This window comes from Crassostrea angulata, chromosome 2 (genome assembly GCF_025612915.1).
Source record: "Crassostrea angulata isolate pt1a10 chromosome 2, ASM2561291v2, whole genome shotgun sequence".
Classification (NCBI taxonomy): domain Eukaryota; kingdom Metazoa; phylum Mollusca; class Bivalvia; order Ostreida; family Ostreidae; genus Magallana; species Magallana angulata.
The window spans coordinates 61,589,789-61,614,702 of record NC_069112.1 but is presented as its reverse complement, the minus strand read 5'-3'; the positions used below and the strand labels follow the sequence as shown (position 1 = coordinate 61,614,702).

At 32.2% G+C, this 24,914-nt stretch overlaps 1 protein-coding gene, 1 long non-coding RNA gene and 1 pseudogene across 3 annotated transcripts in view; 2 read left to right on the top strand and 1 right to left on the bottom strand.

The window, feature by feature from the left end:
• LOC128172308 (uncharacterized) overlaps positions 1–24,914 on the bottom strand; it is a 131,111-nt gene that overhangs the window by 44,322 nt on the left and 61,875 nt on the right. For both annotated transcript variants that reach the window (XM_052838103.1, XM_052838105.1), the window contains exon 4: positions 23,016–23,051. In XM_052838103.1, the coding sequence (XP_052694063.1) occupies positions 23,016–23,051 (36 nt within the window). The remainder of the gene's footprint in view (positions 1–23,015; positions 23,052–24,914) is intronic.
• LOC128172311 (uncharacterized) lies at positions 5,315–6,865 on the top strand. The gene is made up of 3 exons (XR_008242245.1): positions 5,315–5,485; positions 5,745–5,804; positions 6,750–6,865. It is a non-coding gene; the product is annotated as an uncharacterized LOC128172311 (long non-coding RNA).
• On the top strand, positions 7,424–8,737 carry LOC128172309 (uncharacterized; annotated as a pseudogene).

The window sequence follows — 24,914 nt, the reverse complement described above, 5'->3', positions numbered from 1 at the left end:
CCTCTTTTCTTAACATGACTAAAACTCAATTTCATTATAAAATGGTTTTTTTTATTAATAAAACAATTGATACTTCATTTCAATGAAGGTGAATTCTAACATTCACACATTACATAATTAACAAACATAACCACCACTGACTAATGTTCATCACAAAAAAGTCTTATTTTTTTCACATTTTCCTCCTTGTTATAATTTTATAGTGCATGCATTAGTAAATTACACATCGGATAATTGATTAAATAATTCATAATCTAAAACAACTTTTTATCTATGAAGTTTATACAGTTGGGTGAAATAGTATAATAGTTCTAATGAAAATATCACAGATTTCTAAATCATTAAACAAGAGGCCCAGAGGCCACATCCCTCACATGAGCGGCAAAAGCTTATCAAATAAGCACTTAGTGTACAATATCAAATTCAAAATATGTTGACAAATAAGTACAGTAGATCTTGCACATAAAGTTGTGGCCCCACCCTACCCCAGGGGACCATGATTTGAACAAACTTGAATTTACACTACCTGAGGATGCTTTCACACAAGTATCACCTTTTCTGGCCAAATGGTTTTTTAGAAGAGGATTTCTTAAAGAAACATGTACCAACAAATTTTTAAAATTCTTATGGTGGTATGGGACATCTGTCGATATTAAGTGAGCGTCTCGGAGAAAGTCAAGCAATATTATCAAAATCGTCCACAAGCGCACATCTTAGATATCTTAAAAAGTGTTTAAAACAGAAAGATTATCCCATAAAAGCCCAAATTTTGAATTCAATTGCTTGCTGGTGTCGTTCTATTTTTTGCTGTGACCTAATTTGAATAATGGCCTAAATATGGATTTAAGACCAAGAAAAATTATGCAAAACAATGCAGTTTGAGCACTAAAAAAAAAGAAAATAATAGAAAATTTTTCACAATTGTTTTATTTATAAATATGTTACCTAAAACTTCATTTTTCATAATACCAATTTAAATTATTAAAAACTGCCCATAGAACCATGAAAAAGAGATTTTGAAAACTGGCAGTTTGCCAACTCTGCTAGATGTATAAAAATAAACAACTTTGATAAAGGTATAAACATACTTGTAAACGCCTGCATCTTCAAAATTTATCATGATTTTTTAAGAAGAAGGCATAAGTGTTAATTTCTCAAAAATCCACTTTTGGACTCTCAAAGAATAACACACAATGATAATATATTGACTGATACATTCCATCAAAATAAACTTATTCTAGCATATTATTAAATATATCTATATTTCAAAAAATAAGTTATTAAATGGATTTTGAAAGAATAATTTAATTCAAAATTGATATTTTCTTGTCATAAATATTTGTTTTATTGATATTATTGCTCACCAAACCTGTAAATTTTTGGCTGTGAAATATAATTTGTAAGATTTACCTCCCCTTTGATGCAATCTCTAGGCAGAGGAGGTTAAAAAGTGAAGAGACGCCAAATGGAGGTCACATTGAACACATAATTTATGACAATGGGGTGAATACAAATTATTTGATCATTATGACCCTATCATTTTCCATCAGAAGGAACCATGAGATTATTTTAATTTAGCTTGACCTATTTGTTCCTGAAAATGGATGAAAACGCACTACGTTTAGCAACTGAATGTCCTGCTATATGTAACTTTTATAATGGATCCGGAGGATCTGAATGTGATCTTGCAAACATTTGTTCTGTTTATGAGTGTGACAGGGATATTATGAATCACTTATACAGTTTACAAAGTGCACAAATTCTAGACAGGTGTGTGTCTAATGCTCCATATGTCCTGAGTACATAGTAATATTGTATCGAAGTGGGTATTTCATCATCGATAAGGCAGTGCTTTCTATGAAAATATGCCTGAAGCACCGCGAAGAGTTGGGAGCACGGTGGAAAAGATCAAAGAGAACCTGTTCTTATCCTGGTCATCAGGGTAATATGAAAGCTGACAGAGGGGCCAGTCCAACAATGTGTAAAGAACTCTGGTTAAAAACAAGACAGATTATACCAGTAGGATCAGGTAAGTTATTTTTACAGTCACCCTAATTCAGGACGTTGAAAGAGTATGTAATGTAAAATACATGTCTTATGAGAAAATTAGTGTATTTTATAAACAGGTGATATCTAGGAGGACCTCTATATCTAGATATAGATGTAATATACACATGAGGGTCTGTAAAGATTAAGAATTACTTTAACAATTGACCTTAACTGTACATGCGCTGATCCAGATTTTTTTTCCAAAAGGGGGAGGGGTCCAATGAAAAATAGTTTTGTTTTCGGGGGGGGGGGGGGGGGGGGAGTCTTATTGTGTATTAGTACTTTAGATCACTACAATATGTTTTGCTTTAAAAACTACTTCAATTTCACAATCATATGAAAAACTAAACACGATCTCGTTGCAAGCAACGAGGAGGTCTTCCGTCCGATTTTTAGAATAAGGAATGACTTTACTATTGATCTTCGTCAACGAAACTTATCCGGAAAAGGAGGCGGAATCTATGAGTGTAATAGGTGAAAGACTATCTATCCCTTTGGTGTCCCTTATTTGAGGGATCAGCTCCTTTTCATTCATTTTTGTTAAAAGGTATTTTTGTGTACCGCTAATAAGTGTTTAGAAATTAGTTACCATATTTGAGATATCTGGGAAAAATCGTTTTGATATCCGGTCCTAAAACTCCTTTTAGGGTCCAGATAGCAAACAATATATGGTTGTACATTGTTAAGCACATTATTTTGAGCATCTTTTGCTAAATACAGCTTTCCAGAATTTTTCTCTATTTCAAGATATTGAAGTGTTGGACTTCTAGCCCCTTAAAATCCCTAATTACATAACATAGGAGGAAATGATTACCATGTTATTACCAATAACCTTAGAATGAACTTAATTGCCTCTATAACGTATCACAAAATATTTCACAGTAAAAAGTTATCATTAAAATACTTGAGAGCCCCTCAGCCCCTTTTTTGAAGGGCCAGTCCCTTTTTCTTGATTTTATAAGAATGTTATTGTCAATTCAAACACAAGTTTTTCAACAAGTGTTTTCAAATTTTGTACCGTTCTCGAGATATCTTGAGAGGGTCGTTTTAGGGGCCGACCCTGTAACTCCTTTAAGGGACCGCATAACAAAGAAATTATTGTTGCAGATTGTTAAGCTCAATATTTTGAGCATCTTTTGTTCAATATTGCTTTCCAAAATTTTCCTCCATTTTGAGATATTGAGCATCAAATTTTTGGATTTCTGGCCCCTTAAATCCCCTTATTATGTAACATAAAAGTAAATGATTGCAATGTGTATGTGAATAACGTTAGAATAAACATAATTGCTTCTATAACGTATCACAAAATATTTCACAGTAAAAAGTTTTCATTAAAAGACTTTAGAGCTCCCTCAGCCCCTTATTTGAAGGGCCAGCCCCTTTTTCATGATTTCAAATGAAAGCTCTAATCAATTCAAACACTTTTTGTTCAACAAGTGTTTGCAAATGTTGTACCGTTCTCGAGATATCTTGAGAGGGTCGTTTTAGGGGCCGACCCTGGACCTCCTTTTAAAGGCCGCATAACATAGAAATTATTGTTGCAGATTGTTAAGGTCAATATTTTGAGCATCTTTTGTTCAATATTGCTTTTCAAAATTTTCCTCCATTTTGAGATATTGAGCATCAAAGTTTTCGACTTCTGGCCCCTTAAAATCCCTAATTACGTAACATAGGAGTCAATGATTGTCATGCGTAGGTGGATAACGTTAGAATAAACATAATTGCTTCTATAACATATCACTAAATATTTCACAGTGAAAAGTTATCATTAAAAGACTTTAGAGCCCCTTCAGCCCCTTATTTGAAGGGCCAGTCCTTTTTTCCTGATGTCACATGAAAGCTCGTGACCTTATAAAGATTGAATTTTGTTCTACATGTTATAACAAAATACAATCGAGGAAAGAGATATTGAAAGAAAACCACGAAAAATCACGACGCTTTTTTAACTGTAATTTTCAAGCTCGGGCGAGCTTCGGCGCTTTTGGTCACAGGAAAATATATATACCACATGTCAGATCTACAGCCTTTTGTCTACAATCCCTGAAATTTTGAACTCAATATCTTAAATTGTTTAGGAGTTTACCCCTGGACAAGCCGACCCTCTGAAAATTGTTAAATTGTAAATAACTCAAAACCGGAAGTGATGTCATCATTAAAAAAAAATTCCAATAAGGTTCAGATCATTATTTATCAGACCTAAAAGTTTCATGTAAATCGTTGAAGTAGTTTAAGAGAAATCGCGTACACAAAATTGGTTGGAAAAAAAATTAAAAAAAATAATAATAATAGGGAAAAAGAAACCGAACGAAAACAATAAGGTCTTCCGTTGCAAAACGGAAGACCTTAATAAACTAAATGAAAATAACTTGTCACAATCAAAACATGTGTCAAATTGTGTTACAATGCACAGTTTAGTGATTGAACTTTGATCTTATGTGCAGTATTTACTTGTAGCAATTTGCTAAAGGTGCTCAATGGACCATAAGAAGAATGTGTCCCCATCATACAATGTAGAGTATGTAGAAGAACAAGGTAATAATTTTGCTGTATATTATTCAGTTATGTACATACAATAGTAAATGTAATAAACTGACAAACATGCATGTATACAATTAGAAATTGTAAAGGAATATATTCTAATTATTGATGGCATTGTAACATGTCGAATGATATCATCCTAAACATTTGAAGGATTACTTTCATAAGTCAAATGTTAAGAACACACATGAACATGTAGATATGCATGCATGAACAATAAATTTAAAGCTTAAAAAAATTTGAAAAATTTAAAACTGCATGTATTGTGATATATTGTGCAATACCAGGTTTGTTAAATATAGATATATATGCAACTTGGGGTTGTCAATGATACATTTTAGCTTTTCATATGGGTATTATTTTAAAAGTAATTGTTAAGAAGACCTTATTATTTTACTTTCAGAGTGGTGTTGACAGATTTGTAGAATTCTTCGCACAGAGAACAGCACAAAATCAAAAAGTCATGGTATCAGACACATTTTTTTCGATGAAATTTAGTGCATTTTCCATATGTAAATGAATTAAACCAGATATTCTTTCTCAGTAAAAGACTTGATTTTGGATATTCTCATGTATGCGCATAAAAATGCAAGTTTACATAAAATTTCAAAGCTACATTATCCACATGAATGGGACGAAAGAATCATTGTTAGGGACAAATTATAAATCAATCTATTCATTTATCTGTAATTTCATCTGTTTGTTAGTTAAACCAAATTTTTATACAAAATTAAGAAATATACAACTATTTTTATGTTAAGCATAAATTCAATCTGAAAAGATTTGCATTATACTTATTTAGGTGAACATCTACAGTCCCACTTGATTGACATACACGTGCCACATGTACCAGCTATAGTTGAAGACAAAGAAACAGCATTTGATATTGATGTACACAGTAAGTACACAGTTGAATTGAACAGAAACGTGTATTGTTTGTGAAACAGCTACATCAGCATCAATGTTGGTGGTTTCTTAACTCGATCTAGATGCAACTACAGGTATATGTAACTATATACGGTATGTAAAGATAAACCAATAACCTTTCCTAATTCTTATCAGAAACAGATAAATAATAAAAGAGTGGATATATATCTAAAGGTCTGTAGCAATATTGCTTTGTTTTTAATTGATATGTGTGTCTTCCCTAAATACAGGTGTACCAAGTTCACAAGACACAGACACAGTGGGTACAGACATGGAGTTTGAAATTCTCTGTAAGTGTATGCATGCAGATAAATTAAGCCACAAATCAATTACATGTAATGCATATTTACAAACTATATTAGCCTCAACTGATTTATTTTTTGGTGTTAATATGATTATCTTATTTCCTATAAATTTGACAAATATTCTTGTTAGGTGAAAATGTGTACTGTAAATGTTTATTGTGCATTGTTTATAAAAAAAAGTTTAAAAAATAAAAATGTATGCAATGCAAGATGCGAACCAATGTCAAAAGTAATTATGACTCGGTAAAAATTCTTGGAACTCTAAGAGAAATGTCATTTTGTACAACTGTCTGTCTGTCCATTAACACAATTGTGTGACAGAATATGTCACAAGTAGACCATATAAGGAGGATTGTTTATCTTGAGAATATGTCAGTTTTTTAGTATCTATAGTGAATTATTAGTATCCCGCTCTGAAGGAGAAGGGGGTATACTGTTTTACCCTTGTGTGTCTGTCTGTCTGTCTGTCTGTAACAAACATTTCTGTCACAGTTTTCTCAGCAACTAGCTATTCATAACAGATGCTTGAAATTTTAACTCACACTTTGTGTAGGCATGCCATATAGTGGGATTTATTATTGTACCATGTGTACATCAACTGCCTGTTAAATGTAGACTTTGCTTATTTTGTACATATATGCACATCAGAGCGAGGGTATTACTAGTGAGCATTGGTCACTTGCAGATATCTTGTTTCCATTATTAGAGCTGCATATTCAATTAATAACTCACAAGTGTATCTAAATATATTAAAGTTTGATCAATTAATAAATATATCATAGTAAAGCAATATACTGAGACAAATCATAGACATTGACTATGCAAATCATACTACATGAGAAGATCATACACATAGGATTTATACATGAATTCACATTTTCTTGTTACCGGTAGATTTCTAGTAATGAACCACACTGTATTGCTTTCCAGCCACAAGTTCTTGTTACCCTTCCTTACCATCATCCCAAGACTGGTATGAGCAGAACAAAACACCAAAAGAAAAACTAAATGAAGCATTACTGAGACTTTCACGTAATTTAACAGTAATTTTCAAGAAACTTGTTAGACAATTGCTTTCAAATATGCTGATGAATCAAAACGTCTTTGTTTTAAAAAACAGCATTCGGGATATGTTTGATTGTAACTAGTAATACATGTATATATATATATATATATATATATATATATATATATATATATATATATATATATATATATATATATATATATATATATATATATAAAAGAAATATAGTAGGGGATGCAAGCACGCACTAAGACCTGTTACACAGTGAGTGATGTGGCATTAGGGCTCTTTGCTTATTCTTAGTTTTGAAGATTGATAATATTTCAGTAAGAGAAAGCAACTTAAAAAGCAAAGTAATTTGCAGAGTACATTACTTCATTTAACAAATTTGTAAATTTCTAAACATTTGCTGGTCCTTTCTGGTACGTCATATTATTTGTAAAATTATATCATAAAGATAACAACTTTGTTTATTGATAACAAGTTTCAACCTCTGAAATCTCAACTTACAAGACCTTGGTCTAAATAAGCCAAGTCTGCAAAGTATTACTACATCAGCAAGGCCAAAGAAGCTGTTATGATAGTCCTGTTCATTACAGCCCCAGGACAAGAGGACACCATTCTCTCAAAACTCAGTCCATCCTCTACAAATGAAAGTGATGCAACAGACAAAGCTACACAACAGTTGATAGAGGCATATCATGTCACAGCAGACAAAAAAAACGCAGCTGCAGATCTTGTCATTATTTGCGAACAACTTTACAAAGGAAAAGCTTCTTCAACTTGTACCATCACTGACACAATCCAAAATTAATGCCGCCAGAAAACATGCTTCAATGATGGGACCAGGACAGATACTAAATCCACCAAAGATATACAGAATACGTCTGACCAGACCAAAATTGCTACACTTTCTGGAAATGCATCTATGCCCTCTATTTCCCAGGTTCTTGGTTTTGGTACCATGCAACTTCATTTGTCAAGTGGAGAAAAAATACAAATTCCAAAAGTTATCAGAAATGCTGTGAGTGCTAGAATCATTGCAAATTACCTAGAGTATTGCAAGTAAACAGGGTTCCAAACTTTCAGCCGTGCATCTTTGTACAGAATCCTGAAAGCCTGTCGAGCATCAAAAAGGAAAGCAATGCATGGACTTGACAATACTACAGCACTTGGAATGAATGCCATGGAGTCATTACAGAAGGCTGTAACAAGACTTGGGGAATATGGATTGGATATGGAGAAAAAAGACACTCTGATTGATATGATCAACATCTGTAGTCAGCACTTGAAATTTGATGTGAAAAGCCATTTCAGCAGAAGTTCCTCATCCAGTGATCATTGTTCAATGTTTGCCCTGAGTGATCCAACAGACACATGCTTTTCTAGTAACTGTGATCATGACCATTCAGACATTTGCTCAAATTGTGTTTTGACACACACACTTACCGAGGGCATCACTGAAGCCACTAAAACAGTCAGAATACCATCTGAGGATTTGATGGAGGAATTGCAGCATGAAATTACCATGGCAACAAAAGCCATCAAGGACTGGAAGGCTCATCTTCTTAGAACTGTGCACCAAGACTTTGCAAGATCAGACATCCTACAACACCTTGAATCAAACCAGGGACTTCTTAATATGGATTGGGCCATGAAGTTTCTACCCATCCAGTACAGGGAAACACAGTCGGACTTCTTTGGAAAAAAGGGCATTAGCTGGCATATTTCATGTTTAATTACCAAGAAGAGTGACCCTGAACCAACAGCTAGCATATCGTCAGACCATCTTGACTTGAACACCTATATACATATCCTTGAGAATGGTACTCAAGGTTGGTTTTCCGTTGCTCATATTATTAGACACCTTCTTTTGACTCTATCAGTGCAGTATCCAAACCTGAAAGAGATCTACATGAAGACAGACAATGCTGGTTGCTATCACTGTACACCACTAATCTCCTTTATCAGTCATAATCACAGTCATTTTCCTATTACCATCAAGGAGTTCAACTTCAGTGAAGCACAGTCTGGAAAAGATCTTTGTGACAGCAAAACTGGTTCCTGTCGAATGCATGTGGCTAGATTTCTGAATGAAGGAAATGATATCCGTTCTGCCTCAGACTTGAAGAGAGCCTTAGAAAGTAATAATGGATTGAAAGGAACAAAGACCTGTGTTATCTCCATTGACAATGCAGAGGAGCCAAAGATAAAATCCAAACTTCTTCAGATTAGCCTTCTGAACAATTTCAGATTTGATGTGGATTCAGTTATTGCATATCAGATTGGTTGTGGACACCTTATCTATACTACTATATTAAAATAATAGACTCGAATTGTTGGGCTTTAATAAGGGTTAATCGGAAGAGTACTGTCTTTTGTTTTATGTATTCTAAACATGATTGGTACTTGAAGATTACCATTTTTTTTTTTATTTTTTTTTAATCAAGCTTCGCTAATTAATAATCAACGAAAATTCCTCAAAAAATTCCGGAAATCATCTGAATTTTTTGGATTTTACAATCTTGCGCATGCGTATTACATTCACGCTAATTCACGGGAGGATCTTTTTTTTATGTTTTCACAATATCACATCTTCATGGATAAACTCAGAGACGATAAAACAAATGCGTGTAAATTTCAATGGAATTTTTTTTTCTGTTCATCAAAGAAAATATGGGAGACAACTCTAACACTGTGCATTCACTATAAAAAAAAATCCAAAGAGTTTCGTCTCAACATGGCGTGTAAAAAACATTGTTGAAGAAATGTTGAATTCTTCAATTATAGAACTGAACTTTTCGAAGAAAGGTATTAACAGCTTTAAAATGGTTTGTTATAAACAATTTGACTGTTATTTTCAATGCAACTTTATCAATTTTCTCCAAAATCGTTTTGGAGCGATTATGCAATTTTCTGCTACATTACGGGTCTATGGGAGGCATTGTAACTGTGGTGAAGGCCTTTCCCCAGTTACATTATTCCAACTCATTAAAGTAAATTGAAATTAATAGCATTACTGTAGGCTTAAAGCTTGGTTATCCAAATGTCAACAATATACGGTGTGTCGATGTATCTATTTCTTAAATGTCCGATATCACATATGCTATGTCAACCCGTGTACGCACGGGTCAAAATCTAGTTGAGACTAATCATTTGAAGGATCAGCATCTTAATTTTGGAGAAATGAATGGTTTTGAGGTAAATGTTAAGTTATAACAATTAATAATCATTACTTATATAATGTTCGATTCAATATCATAAAGAAGACATACTAGCTATTTTGTCTCTGTTATATAAATTACAAATGCATATACTATATAGTTTCTGTAGTAAATTACAAATGTATGTGCTATATAGTCTAAAAATTACAAATGTCATTGGGATTTTCTTGCTTTATAGGTGTTAGAAGAATTTCCATCTCATGCAGTTGATGTTGGACAAGTCTGTGTTAGAATGAGGAACCCAAACATTCAAAATAAAATGGAGGAGAACAGGATCAGGACCAAGGGCACCTGAATAATGATTTGTATGCATGTCCAGATCCCTATTGCCAGAAACAGTATGTGAGGTCTGCTAACCTTGAGAAACATCTAGCATTAGGCAATCACCTTAAGAGGAAAGCTGAAGAAACCGGAATTGATTGTGGCATCAAAATCTGGGTTGAGAAGTGTTCTGCCATCCGAGAGAAATATGCTCACATTTGTGAGACAGTGTTGTCTCAGAGTCGTGATAAAGGTATCTTTTCCCAAAGTTCAGGAGGATGGGCATTGAAATATGTTGCTAAATGGAACTGAATCTCCGTAAATGTGAAGGAGTATGTAAAGAAGATTTTTGAAAGCTGTGAAAAGACAGGAAAACGGCCGAATTATGCAGCTTTAAGTGGAGAACTTCAAAAAGCTTGTGATGAAAATGGACAGCGCCTTTTTAGACCATTTGAGTGGCTAACAGCAAATCAACTGAGAAACTTGTTTGCATCATATATTAACAACAAGAAGAAAAATTACAGGGACAAACAGATTCTTTTAGTGGAAGTTCCAGAAACAGATGAACATCTTCAAGAAATTGTCATGAATCTTAAGGCAGAAGAACGTCAGCAGACTGTATCTGACATGTATGAAAATATGTTTTATGCAGCAAATACTTAATTTACCTTTGGATATCTCTGTGGCAACCTGTATAACATGCATTTACATGGAAATTATCAATGTTTTATACTTTAAGATATTTGTAAAGGTGAAAAATTCCAGGTTTTAAAATAAATACACTCAGTATGTGTATTTTAGCATGAATGTATTTCTTATTACATTTGGTATTTATCTTTTATGATTGTGTGAGCATCGCAACTCACAGGTTACGTTAGTGCAATGATTCATTTCATTTATAGATAAGTTCTATATAAATGATTATTGTCACTTCTAAATAGACACCACCAAAAGTTAACTTTCTGAAGGTTCAATGCACTGTCAGTAATATATTAAGGTTTTCTCAGGAAACTAAACAAACGTAAATTTCCTTGGAAACAAGTTTTTTTCATTTTAGTAACCAATTTTATTCTAGTATTTGAAAATAATGAAATTAATATTTGCAAAACTTATTTTAGAGTAATAACATTTAATTTAGTATTCTCTGTTAAAACCATAAAGCATCAGAATTATTTTTTAAAAGTCCAAAATGAGGAAAAAAAACAATTTGAAGTTTTTATGTAACAGTATTTTATAACAGTAATATACGTAATGTACTTATATGATGGCGTTATTAATGACAACTTGTATTTCCTGTTTTGAAATATTCAAAATTAATTTTTATAATGATTTGCTGTATCAATTGTCAAAATAATGCTGTGATATTTTAGAACTTTTCTGGTATATATTTAAATGAATTGAATATTAGCCATTTTAACGTTTTTTTGGTAAAAATGAAAATACCAGTCTTATTGGTGACCTCATATCTTACCTATATTATAGAGTCCAAAGTCAGATTTTTTATATTGTACTATTCATGGTCTGTACTTATAGGTGTAATTGCAATAAAAGAAATTGAAGCGTTTACAGACCCCAAAACGTAGCAATTTGAAAAGTTCATGACCTTTTTGTACTTAAACTAGATAAGTTCTATATAAATGTACCTCCCCACATGGCATGCTAGACAACATGCTTATACCCCCTATAACTAGCTTCTATGCATGTATTATTACTGTTGGTTGAGAGATCCTGAAATATGTGTAGATTTCATGATTTTTGTTCCCATTTTTTACCCCTTGTTCTATTTTTAGTAACATGCCTTTTACTCATTAACTATGCCAACCATAACAAAAACATATGTGGCGAATTTTATGGCATATTAATACTATGTTGCACACCAAAATTGATATCGATACATCAACCATGCTTGTGGACTGTTTTGCATGACTTTCTCTGAGACGCTCACTTAATGTGGATTAAAGTACTATATAATTGAAAAACTTTCACCGGTTTAAAATTTTCAAATTTTACCATATTTAACCAATATTTAACCAAAATATAGCTTTTAAATATATTTGAAAATGTAAAAATTGTAAAAACCCCAGCAGGAATCTAACTCATGACTTACAGGTTCGTAGTAAACCCTCTAAACCTAAGGTAACCTTTTTTGGAAAGAAACTACTTATATAATTTCACTTTTTATTAGGGTCTTCCGTCCTCAGCTGAAGACCCTACTATTATTTTATTGTTTCTTTTTCACTTTTCTTATTATTCTTTGTATTCTTTTTTTGTCTTACAAATTTTGTGCAGGCGATTTCTCGAAGATGGCTCATTCGATTTTCTCCAAATTTCAAGGGTTAATTTATCGGCATCTGAAGTTTGTACCGCCGTTTCAATTGTTTGATAACTACTTCCGGTCGGAAGTTATCGTCCGTTTACGATTTTTAAAAGTCAATTTTGTCGGCTAGAGATCCAAAGAACGAATAAAGATATAGGTCTGAAATTTTCAGTGAGGATAGACATTAATTTTACCTGTTGCAACATGGTCATGAAAACGTCGGCCGTCACTTCCGGTCGTCACCGGAAGCAAAGATAAAAAATTCGGTTTTTCAGCTTTTTGCTCTTTATATATTTTTCTAACGGGTTGATAGAGACTCTTTTACTGAGTCAGAATATGTAATTTGTTTTGAAATCGATTGATGTGTACCCGAGATATTAAGCATCAAAGTCCTGAAGCGAGAGTCCGAGTAGCACAGTCGTTAAAGTCGTGGACATGTGCCCAGGCGACCCGGGTTCAAGCTTCGGATGCCGAAATTTGTTCCCCTAAAGTTTTGAGTTGATTAACAATTTAGTCTTAAAAGTGAAGGATTTTATCTCATTTACTCATAAATCGGACGGAAGACCCACTCGTTGCTCGCAACGCGAACGATCTAGTTTATAGATAAACAATACGTCACAACATTGAAGTGTCCCATACCACCTTAAATATCTCCCTTTGAGGGACGGTGTGGTCCTTCATTTTAATAAACTTAAATCCTTTCAACTAAATAAGGATGATTTGTGCAAAGTTAGGTTAATATTGGCCCAGTGGTTCGGGGAAAGAAGTCGAAAATGTAAAAGCAGACATGCAGATGGATGCCAAACAAAAAAGTGATCAGAATAGTTAAGCTTACTTAAGCTTTCAGCTCAGGTAAGCTAAAAAAGGAACAATGAATTTCATTGACTTAAAATCGCTGTCACTTTTATGTTTCACTTTGTTAACTTTTTGAACTACCAATAATTGCTGAAAACACAGTCCTGAGTAGCTCTTCCATAGAGAGTATGTGTCTTTAGTAATCAAAGTATCAAAGACTTGACCCCATCAACTCTCACACCAGTGCGACATTGGCCGTACCACACATGCATAAATTAAGAAATGGCTCCAGAAAAAATGTTCAATCCATATAAGATATTGTGTTCCTGAAATGTAGTGACTATCCATATGGGCATATCATCAAGATTGTCATAATTGACCATGTCAGATGATATTAATCACTTTCATAATTCGTGTGCTTGGCACTGTGTATTCCTTTGCAAGCTTTAGTAAAAAACCCAGCAACAATCAGATTACTGAGGTTTCATTCTGCAGCATTACTTCTTGGGATCTATGTCATGTATGCATGTTTTCAGAATTCCCATAGCTCTCTTGAAGCTCACCATTTGTCAAAGATGCTAAATACTGAATTGAAAAAAAAATCACTTTTAATATAAAATATCATGTTTATTTTATATTCTTATACATGTTTAATTATAAATGTGTTACTTAATAATGTGAAATGACAATCACTATATACGATACCATAGGGTAAACAATATATACATGTACGTGTATTTATTTTAATCATTGGTGTGTGTGTTTCGGATTCCTCTAGAGGCCAAAAAGCTAGGGCAATAGTAGAGAAGGTAAATACTGAATTAGTAATTGGATATTGATTTTGTTACATTTACATGTATGTAAAGAAAATGTTTACCAATTACAGTAAGAATGAAAGAAAGAATTTCAATAAACATGTTACAGGATATTACTTGTATAAAAATAATATTACCATGGGTTTTAAAAACATACATGTATTCTATATACATAACCATTATATACATGTACATTACCCAATTCTTATTAAAGCGATTATCTAAAAAATTTAAATACAATAAAGTATAAAATTTAGATCTATTTTAAAACATAAAAATAACAGATTTCTTATAAAATACACAAATAACAGTTGTGTGCTAGGGTATCATTTACTCAAAACACAAATTAACATAGCCCTGGTATAAGAGGGCAATTTGATAAATATACTGAACATATTATTTTTTGATTGTTAAATGAATATTCCATGTGTTGTGAAATGTCAACCTATTGTCGTAATGCTATACTCAATCAGCTATAGCTGACATTCAATCAACAGTTGATCAAAAGCAATTTAAAATGTAGCCGTGTTCTTACTAATCTTAGTTTTCATTGTAAACGGAAGCGGTTTCATAAACGATATCGATATCTCTTTCCTTTAAAATGTTATTACATTTTCAAACTACTTACTAGAAATAAGACTATAGCCTAATGTATTCCACATGGTGTAGTTAGCGATTACTGTCAATCATGCAAGTTATCGATCGCTCGGTCAGCTGTCGATCTCGTAAACATTGTTAAGAATGCAGATCAATTACAATACCCCATTTAAATTCATAATGCATAGCTGTATCTTTAAGTCTTATACTATTTTCACACATTCTTACCAGTTAATGAAATGATTTTGCCTTCATATCTATTGCTGTCGTCCGACTTTCACTTTTGTTTACGTCTGCTGTGTATAAAAACCGAAACAGGAACCGAAAAATTCGCCCATCGTAAAACAACATAATTTATTTTTTAAACAGTGGCCGCATGCAAACAACAAAAACATATTTTGAGAATAAAATTCTTTTTCGTTATTTTGATTAATCTGTAAAAATATTACCGCGTTGTTTGCATGCGGTCATATCTAATTCTTGTTGGGAATGTGACCATTTCATAGGAAATACGCGATATCCGGAAAATTACTCAGATCAAAAGAGGGATAACTCTACTAAAAAAAAACATCGGTGACAATTTTGCGAATATACATTGAAAAAAAACAACATCCCATCAACAAAAAAATCAAATCACGTCAATGATTGAGCTTGTTTGAAATTTTTCAAAAATATTGGGCAAATAATATATGCTTACTGCCCCTTGTTCTTTCATTTCAATTTGTGCAACCCCTCCAAAGAAAGTGAATGGAAACTACTGGTGGTCCGGCCGACGGACCAACAAACAGCCGGACAGCAGCAAAGTGATATGCCATCCCTTTTTTGAAGGGTGGGATACACATAGTCCATACATTTATAAAAGTTAGCAGCAGTTGGATAAATCCTGTGTATTCACATTTATACTATTAGAATATTCCTATATGCATGTATATCAAGTCTAAATAATATACCTACCATCATGGTAATCACACCAATACATGTACAAATATGAAGATAAAATCATGATAAGTGCATAAGTATTTTACTAGTTCATTAAATTTCATAGCATACTCTTTCTTTTTATTAGAAAATTCATTTCACTTAATCAATAGTAAAAGTTCTGTCTTTCTTGGATATTAACCATGCAATTAAATATGTCTTTCTTTGTTAATAACACATAATTTTTGTTAAAGTACTGTAAATTCCTTATATTACGCGAGTATTTAATTCCGCGATCCCGCTGGTTTGTATCCAATCGCGAGAATATAAAATTGCGAACGTTGAACTGTTCTTCTTTTTTTCTTATATTTTGCAACTCTCAGAAAAGAATGGCGAGATTTTAAAATCCGCGAAGGATGCTTCTCGCGATTTTACTCGGATATTGATTCCTTGCGTTTAATTAGGAATTTACAGTATTGAGGTATAAAATTTCTTTCTTCTTTCTTTAAAATGAACAGTCAGTAAGAGAGGGATATGCATCTTCTACATAAATTAGTGATACATGTACAGTTACTGTTATACATAACATAGGTTTTTTGACATTACTGAAAAAAATTGAGTGTGAATTTCAATGTTTGGTATTTCCTAATATACATGTAGTTTGATAGTTGTGCTTGTAAGATCTTTATCTTTTGGAGTTGTTTTAGGTCCTAACATAATCAATTGTGTTAATTTCTCAGACTGCCTAGATTAAGCACTGAGTCAACACATTCTTCGACTTTTCACTTGTTAAAACATATTCTGTAAGATATATTCTGCCTCATCAATCCAATTTAATGCTTGTGACAGGGTCTGTGCATGATTGTCAAAGTTCTGAACCCTGAAATAGAAAAATTTTAAGAACTAGAAATAACGCTACTTTTTATACATGTATGTAATATAAAACAGAATATCATATTAATACATGTACACCGGTCATGTCTATAAAGCTTAGATAAAACATTGATTCCTATTCGAGTCTGAAAAGAAAGAATCAGTAGGTAGGGAAAGTTAACGGTTGGGTGGATTGGTAAAACTGAAGTATGGACCAGTCGTGGAACCCTAAGACACTATTCAACCAATTTAATCTAAGATGAATTAGTTAAAAAAGGATTTGAACTTCTGCAATTGGATCTTAGCCGTTATGACCTTTTATGATATACTGAATGGTTGCGTGGGATTAGGGAAAAACAACAGGGGATAGTTACATTAATTAAATAGATCCTCAAATACCATCAAGAAATATAATTGTTAGATTTATACATACTTACAAAAAATAAAATAATATGGACTTGTTATCCCTAATCATATCCTATTGCTTAATAATAATAATTGAAAAGGCGCCACAAACTTATGTAAAACTTATTATTAGATAAAAGGACAGAAAAATGTGCATCGATCTATATCAAAACGGAGAGAAAAGGGTCATAATTATGCACAAGAAACCTGGAACAAAATGTTGGACTCCCTTTTAAATTTACACAAGAATAAAAACTACATTGGTTACTGTTCCTAATTCTTCATAAGAATGTTTCGACAAATAAGTATCTTTTTAAAATAGAAAAAAGCAGAGTCTCTTGTATTCACTCTCTGTAAAAAAGATGAAGAGAGTATTGTGCATTTATTTTATGAATGTACTATTGTAACAGAGTTATGGTCGGCTGGTGAAGACTGGATCTTGCGATAGTTTGATTTGATAATAAAATTTGATAAACAATCAGTTCTCTTTGGAAAATATAAAAATAGAAATATTTATAGATTTTTCAACTTAATAGTTCATATTGTGAAGCAATATATTTTTTCTTGTAAATACAAAAGTAATGCAAATCCCAATATTCAGGGATTAAAAAATAGTTATAATAGAATGGCTCTTGACCGAAAGATATATGTTAATGAAAAGTTGTAGAAATGAGGAGTATGAACGCCATTTGCACAAAATATGTGATAAGCTGTAGCACTGCAGTATATATAGTTCAATTGCCTCTCTATTATGTCTCATCTCAATTTTGTTTTGAACTGTGATGTCTTTTTCGGATTTTTTGTGTTTTATTCCTTTTTCCTCTTTCAAGTATCCCTATCACATGATTATGGTTTATATTTTTATACATATGTGAACAATGGCCAAATCCTCTCTCTCTCTCTCTCTCTCTCTCTCTCTCTCTCTCTCTCTCTCTTTCTCTCTCTCTCTCTCTCAAAATTTGCTTTCCCAGCATAAGTAAGAACTGTATAATAAAGAATAATCAAATAGTTAAAAACTTTCCAACATGATTATATAACCATATTTATTACATACTTAGTAATAAATACAGTTTTTGGCATATGTGATATAGATGACATCACACAACTCATATCGGCCTCCGGGGCTGATACAGGTTATCAGCTCTATGGCTGATACGGATGCGTATCACACTCCTCGCGGGACTCCTCTGCCTTTTTTTTCGTTTCGGCATTTGTGCATGTTTACAGATGAAAAATGAAACCTTTTTTGCAGTCGACATTTTTAAATGCAGTTAAAAACTTAAGTTTTGGAACATTTAATTTTAAAACACGAGGAAATTTCAGTTCTGTAGCTACATGTTGGTAAAACAATAATATATCATATTTTTATTCAATAAATATACAGACTACTTTCAGATAATATTTAAAGGTGTATGTGGCGTATTTGGAGTAAAATTTTTGACATAAGTTTTAGTAAAAACATACATAATGCTTCTTATAATTAGACGTTTCACAAACTCTGGGCCCGTAAAACAGGTTCTCTCTTTAGTTATTTGTCTCTAAACTTTGCTTCACGTCTGATGAATATTAATGTATTCGGCCATTTGTAACACCACTGCGCATGATTGCAGGAAAACCTAGTATTGAAAACACGATGGAAGAACAGTTTGTTTGCAAATTAGAATCACGTTTTTCCTGTCTTAAATCAGATAATTCTTATATCAGATAGTACCCGAAACAATATTATTCCATTATTCATTAACGTAGAACGATATTAATTGATTATAATGTGTAATAAAGATGAAACACTATTTTAGCATCAATGACACGGTTAAACAAATACCCCTCTCCTGAGAATTGCATGATTGTACTGAGAGTGTTTATTTATTCTGTATTCAAAAATTTCTCTAAACGAAAATAACTTACTAAGTAAAGACATGGAACACATTGAGCACGTACAAACCTGACTAGCAAAACCCCTATAATTCCATGATAAAAACTTATTACAGTTAAGTTTAATTCGGCTTTAATTCCAATTCTATCAATCTACATGTACATGGTCTCCATTGACAATTTTCCCATTGTTCCTATCCTTGTCAGTCTGTCTCTTTTTTATTTCTTGGCCAAATCTGTCAAACTTAACGGTATTACGGGTATACCTATCTTTCTCGTCGTCGCCATTGTTGTTGTGATAGACTGAGCGTGGTATCACGTGGCCGATTCAGGGCGGGGTTTATTCAAATGCTGTATTTATTGTGGACGCGAAAATAATTACAATTTATTTTTATTAATTTCTATAACTTTTTAACCCGATTGATAAAAACTGCGTAATTTATTGTGAAGATATATTTTAATATAACATATTTAAAAAAATAAATCAATCAAAGATTTTTTTAGCATGAAAAAATACGCCACAAATACCTTTAAAATCAATTTGTTCAAGTTGATGCCTTTTTACTTAATTTATTACTAAGTTTGTAATAAATATTATAATGAATACCCTTTTTCCATATCACAGCCTGTATCAGCCCTCGACCAATATCATATCTCGGGCCTTCGGCCCTGGGGCTGATATTGGACTTTTGGGCTAATACAGGCTGTGATATGGAAAAGGGTATGTATTATTCTCTATGTACAAGATATGTTATGTAGGTACATGTACATATATGTGTTGTGAAAGTGAACAAAATAATTTAAAAGAAAATAAATAATGGTTGAGGGTGGGATGTAAACTGTTTTAAAGTATTATAAAAACATAGGATAAGAGATCCATTAATTTGCATACCAGAGTAATCACTACATCTTATCATGAGCTGCATCTAAGAATATACATATAGGGGTGGAGACCTCTACCGGACTACAGTCAATTACCGATATATAATGAGGGGGTGGAAATGACTTTATCATTATTTTACCTTTGCAATTATTTTATTTAAAAAAATGAGTGAATAAGGCGTGTAAAATGCTCATATGAGGAATGATTAGGTACTGAAAAAATAAAATATCAATAAATCTGATAATTTTAAAAAAATAAAATAATAAAAAAGAATTTATATTTAACGTTACATCGGTTTGGAACCCTTAAATATTCTAAATACTTGAAATATGTTGATTTAAACTGGCGTATGCGTGTCAAAACCTCCAAATAGTGTCATTGTTATATCTTCAATGCCTTTTCTTTTATGGAGTGGGTTTGAGCTCCATCTTTTTGTCATAGTCTTAATGCGGTTTAATGGAATTTAAACCGATTTTAATCAACACAAATGTGAAGAGATGACCCACTTTACTTCAAAAATGTCATTTTGTAGGCCAACAATTGCACGCTTTAGAAAAATAATACAAGTCCGTAAATTCGTCTCATATAGCATTTAAACGACGCACTTTGTTGTGAATGAAACGGTTCAGTGGTTATAGAAACCAGGCACTAGGTAACTTTATAAGACTTGGGTTTTAATGTTGTTGGTTCGATACCACCAAAACTTTAATGTATATTTTTTTCTTACCGTTTTTTGGGGAAATATTTCAAACTGAATATAGTTAGAAATTACCCTTTTGTAAACTTTTATTATAACATATCGAATATATTTAATTGAACAAAATGTTAAATTTGAAATTGTATTTCACGATTAAACCAAATTGGCAGTTAAGCCATCTTAATCCCCCATGTTCTAATATTATTGGTCAAATAAATTAAAGTAGAAATTTCTAAAATAGTGAACATGTTTTTATTAAAAATATACTTTTATCCACATCAATATCGACAGGTATGCTATACCCCCTTAAGTTATTTCTAAAAGTATTTTTTTAAACATAGATAATGGAATAATGTGTAAGTTTAGTGAAGGAAAAAACCAACCTATCGCGCAATGAAAAGCAGATGTGAAAAAAAACTATACTGTGCAACTTTTCTTTCAGGATTGACTGTTTAAATTGTTGATTGTAGCATTAACATGAATTACAGTTTCTCAAATACCTGTAGAGAAACTTTTTTTTAATGTTTCTGAAAACAAAGGGCAGTAAAAGGATACTGCGGTACATTTATTCAAATCAAGATATGATAATTTTGAATGTAAGTTATAACAACGAGCCTTCTATAATTAGAACTGTAAATACAACTATACATTCGTAAAGTATGCAATTATATCTTAGTGTCCGGATAATTGCATCCATCGCTTCGATGTTCTAAAAATAGATTCGGGGAAAACCAGTATGATCACCGACACATGAGTGAAATATGCCAATAAAACGATAAATTCACTGCAGTTGTTAGGTAAATTACATCACTGTTTGAAAAACTTAATGCAGTCAACATGTATAGCGTGGATATGGAATAATATACCTAAATAATGTGCTTCATTAGGGCATGACTTCCTTCGTTGTCCGGTTGCTTGTTGACTGGTTGTTTGTCGGCCATCACATAGTTTTAAACCTTGCAGATGTCTTGTTATGTCTTTGCCACAATTACAAAGGGTCACTGGAGCTGTTTATTCTGGATAGGCTTTATACAAACTGGCGAAACTGTTTGCGTGATGTCCCAAAACCGTGTCTTCTTCTCGAACTTCCATTTTCGCGCACTAGGGTACGTAGCCACGAGGCACCATCTAGCAACGATATTGTGAATCAACCAAGAAAGACAACCAAAGTTCACTTGAATTTGCTAATTTTTACGGCAATTTAAACTCGGAACTCAAACTTTTCAATACTTTTTAAAATTGGAAATTATTGTGCTCAGTGAGTAAATTTACTAATTATTATCAAATTTTCATAAAAGGCTTGCTGTTTTATTTTTAAATTGTATAATTATTTCTGCAGTTTAAGTAAGACTTGCATGGCGTTAAGCTGGTGCGCCGTATCAATATATAGGGTCCGTATTCGACAACGAGACGGAATATTTTAAAATTATTCTGTACACATTCCTATAAATTCCAGTTGTTTACAGGGTAAAATTTCATTTGATTTTATGTTTGAGTTCTTATCGCAAAAATTCGATATTGCCCGATTCTTACGTGAACCTGTACTTAATCTTTCAGCACTCCTACACAGACCGTTCGCTGTATAAAACGTGGTTTTTATTTTCCGGATTTTTAATCTTTGAGTTGAGTTGAACATATTCCATAAACTATTAAATAACAAAAGGATCGGACACAAGTTCTAACAAGAGGTCAACAGGCCTTAATGGTCACCTAAATAGCACATAATCCATACACACATTTTTGTCGAGTCTTATATATGCATTTAATGAGGTTTCATTTCTGAGTAAAAATAATTATAAATTTCTAATGACGACCACGTCCTTGCCTGATACTAAAAAAGGAGTATGGAACCTGTAATTTTAGCAAAAAGCGTAAAAATCATAACATAGTGCATGACCTGATATTAAAAAGGTGGAAGATCTGATATAATTTCTTTTCTCCATATTTGTTAACATTCAGGATAGAGTTTATGCGTATATGTTTTCATAGATAAACTAAAACAAGGTGGCAATTATACATTTTTATCTAAAACAACCTCCCATCCCTCCACCCCTAGGGGCAAAGAGAAACTTTTCCGATGGGCATTTAACAAAAAAAACCCAGCTCTTATAAACCATCATGAGATATTCACTTCTCCTGTTCCAGCTCTGAAAATACGTCCTTCGTTAACAATTAATTACCATCTGGCATTTATTCCAAAATCATTTTACATGTATCGGTTATTTCAGTTAGCCAAATATTATTTTACAATAAACAAATCTATTTGTTTATTCAGAAAGTTCAAAAACTGTTCTTGTTTCAAATGATAAAAATAACTGCGTAACTCTTTTGATCATACTACTTCTTATTAATAATTAAATTACATTCAATAATTAATTACTTAATATAACAAGCAAAGGAGGATAACTCTTTCATCAAGTAGAGACAAATGAGCGAAAGGGTCTAAAAGGAATTAAATGTTCACTGTTTAGAAGTGGAAGTCATTAGATAATGGCTATATGTGTTGTTGTACCTTTAGTATCTTCCGATGTCTGTTCTGGTAATTTTCCTGGAAAAAATTAATAGATGCTGTTCATACAATTTTGTCTGAAATAAGAATTCATATGAACATATGATGATGGCATCTTAAAATCAACTAAAGTGGTGTAGTGGACATTGGCTATAAAACCAAATGTCCTATTACAATGATTAGGGTAGGTACATAAATGTTTTATAAATAGGGAGAAAAAAGGTGACAAGTTTATTAATATTAGTAATTTTGGAAAGTACTGTTATAAAATCAATCATACTACTATAGAATATACTATAAAATTGTCCTTCAAAAATTGTTGACCTTAAACCTTATACACATATATCATATCAATCATGTATGTTATTCTTTAAAAAAAATATAATCGGTCGAGAGAATTTATACAAAAGTTCTTTAACAATGTGTTACGTTCTATTTTAGATTGTTTTTAAATAACCTATTTATAAAAGAAAAATTATTAAGCTAGCTTCTGTAGTCATTCTTTGATGGAGTTTAACAATCTTGGAAAAAAATGTCAGAGGATAAAGAATTTCAAATGTATCCATAGTAAAATTTGAAGGTGAAAAATGCTTGTGTTGAAATAAGGAATAAGGAATCATTTTTTGAGTATTATGAGGTGATAATTTCGGTCGGGGTGTGATCAAATCCAATAAAGCCCGAAGGGCTTTATGATATATTTGATCACACCCCGACCGAAATTATCATCTCATAATATTCAAAGAATGATTCCTTATTACTTATATTTATATAATATTAAACCATCGTACGATTATATATTTAAATATAACTAAGCAAACCCCGCTGGCGCCTCGATTTGGCGTCATTTGTATTATGGGTTATATAGTACAAAATCGATACGTAGTGTTATCACAGGCAAAGACACTGGAAAATGTAAATATATCAAATTACATTCCTTTGTTTTGTTTCAATCAAAAACTACTATTCTAACATCAAAACTAAGAAAAAGAAAGAAAAAACAGTCCGGTAAGATTTTGAGTTAGGTAGTAACAAATACATAAATACATTAATGGGAGGACAAGGTGGTTTTGGTAATTGATCACAACCCTGAATTGACAAGTGCGAAGTGAATGACAGAGAAACGTTAAAGATGCATAGACAAAACGTAAACTACGCTCTGACAGCATAAACAAATTAAATTAATTCATTGAAAAAATAAAATAAACATCAACTCAATAATCCTCATTTTTTTCTTAATATACATGTATCACTATCATCAAATTTATCTTCATGTACATATTATAATTTAATTCATTTAAGTCTACTTCTTAGCCCGTTACTCAATCGGTTTAATTTATAAGGGTTCTATTTGTTCTTTTTTTTTGATATTTTTATTTGTCTTTTTACTTACCTACTTACTTACTTAGCCCTCTTTGTGTTTTAAACACATAAAGCCCTCGTTTCTTTGTCTGTTATCCCTTTGTTTATTCTTTTTTAAACTCTTGTAGACCTTGGTGAATATTTATTTATTTACAGAACCAGTCCCCACTACAAACCTTCATTATTGTTCATTACATGTACAATTAATTAACAGCAACACTCAATCAGCTTATTAATTCGTTCACTTAATCTTTCAGCACTCCTACACAGACAGTTCGCTGTGTTAAACGTGGTTTTTATTTTCCGGACTTTTCTCTGAGTTGAGTTGAACATATTTCATAAACTATTAAATACCAAAAGGATCGGACACAAATTCTAACAAAAGGTCAACATGCCTTAATAGTCACCTAGATAGAACATAATCTATACACAAATTTGTCGAAGAGTCTCATATATGTGTAAAATGAAGAATTGTATATCATATTTTTTTTATAAATATTTTATAAATAAGTTTAAAAATTCAAATAAAAAAGAGAGGTTCCA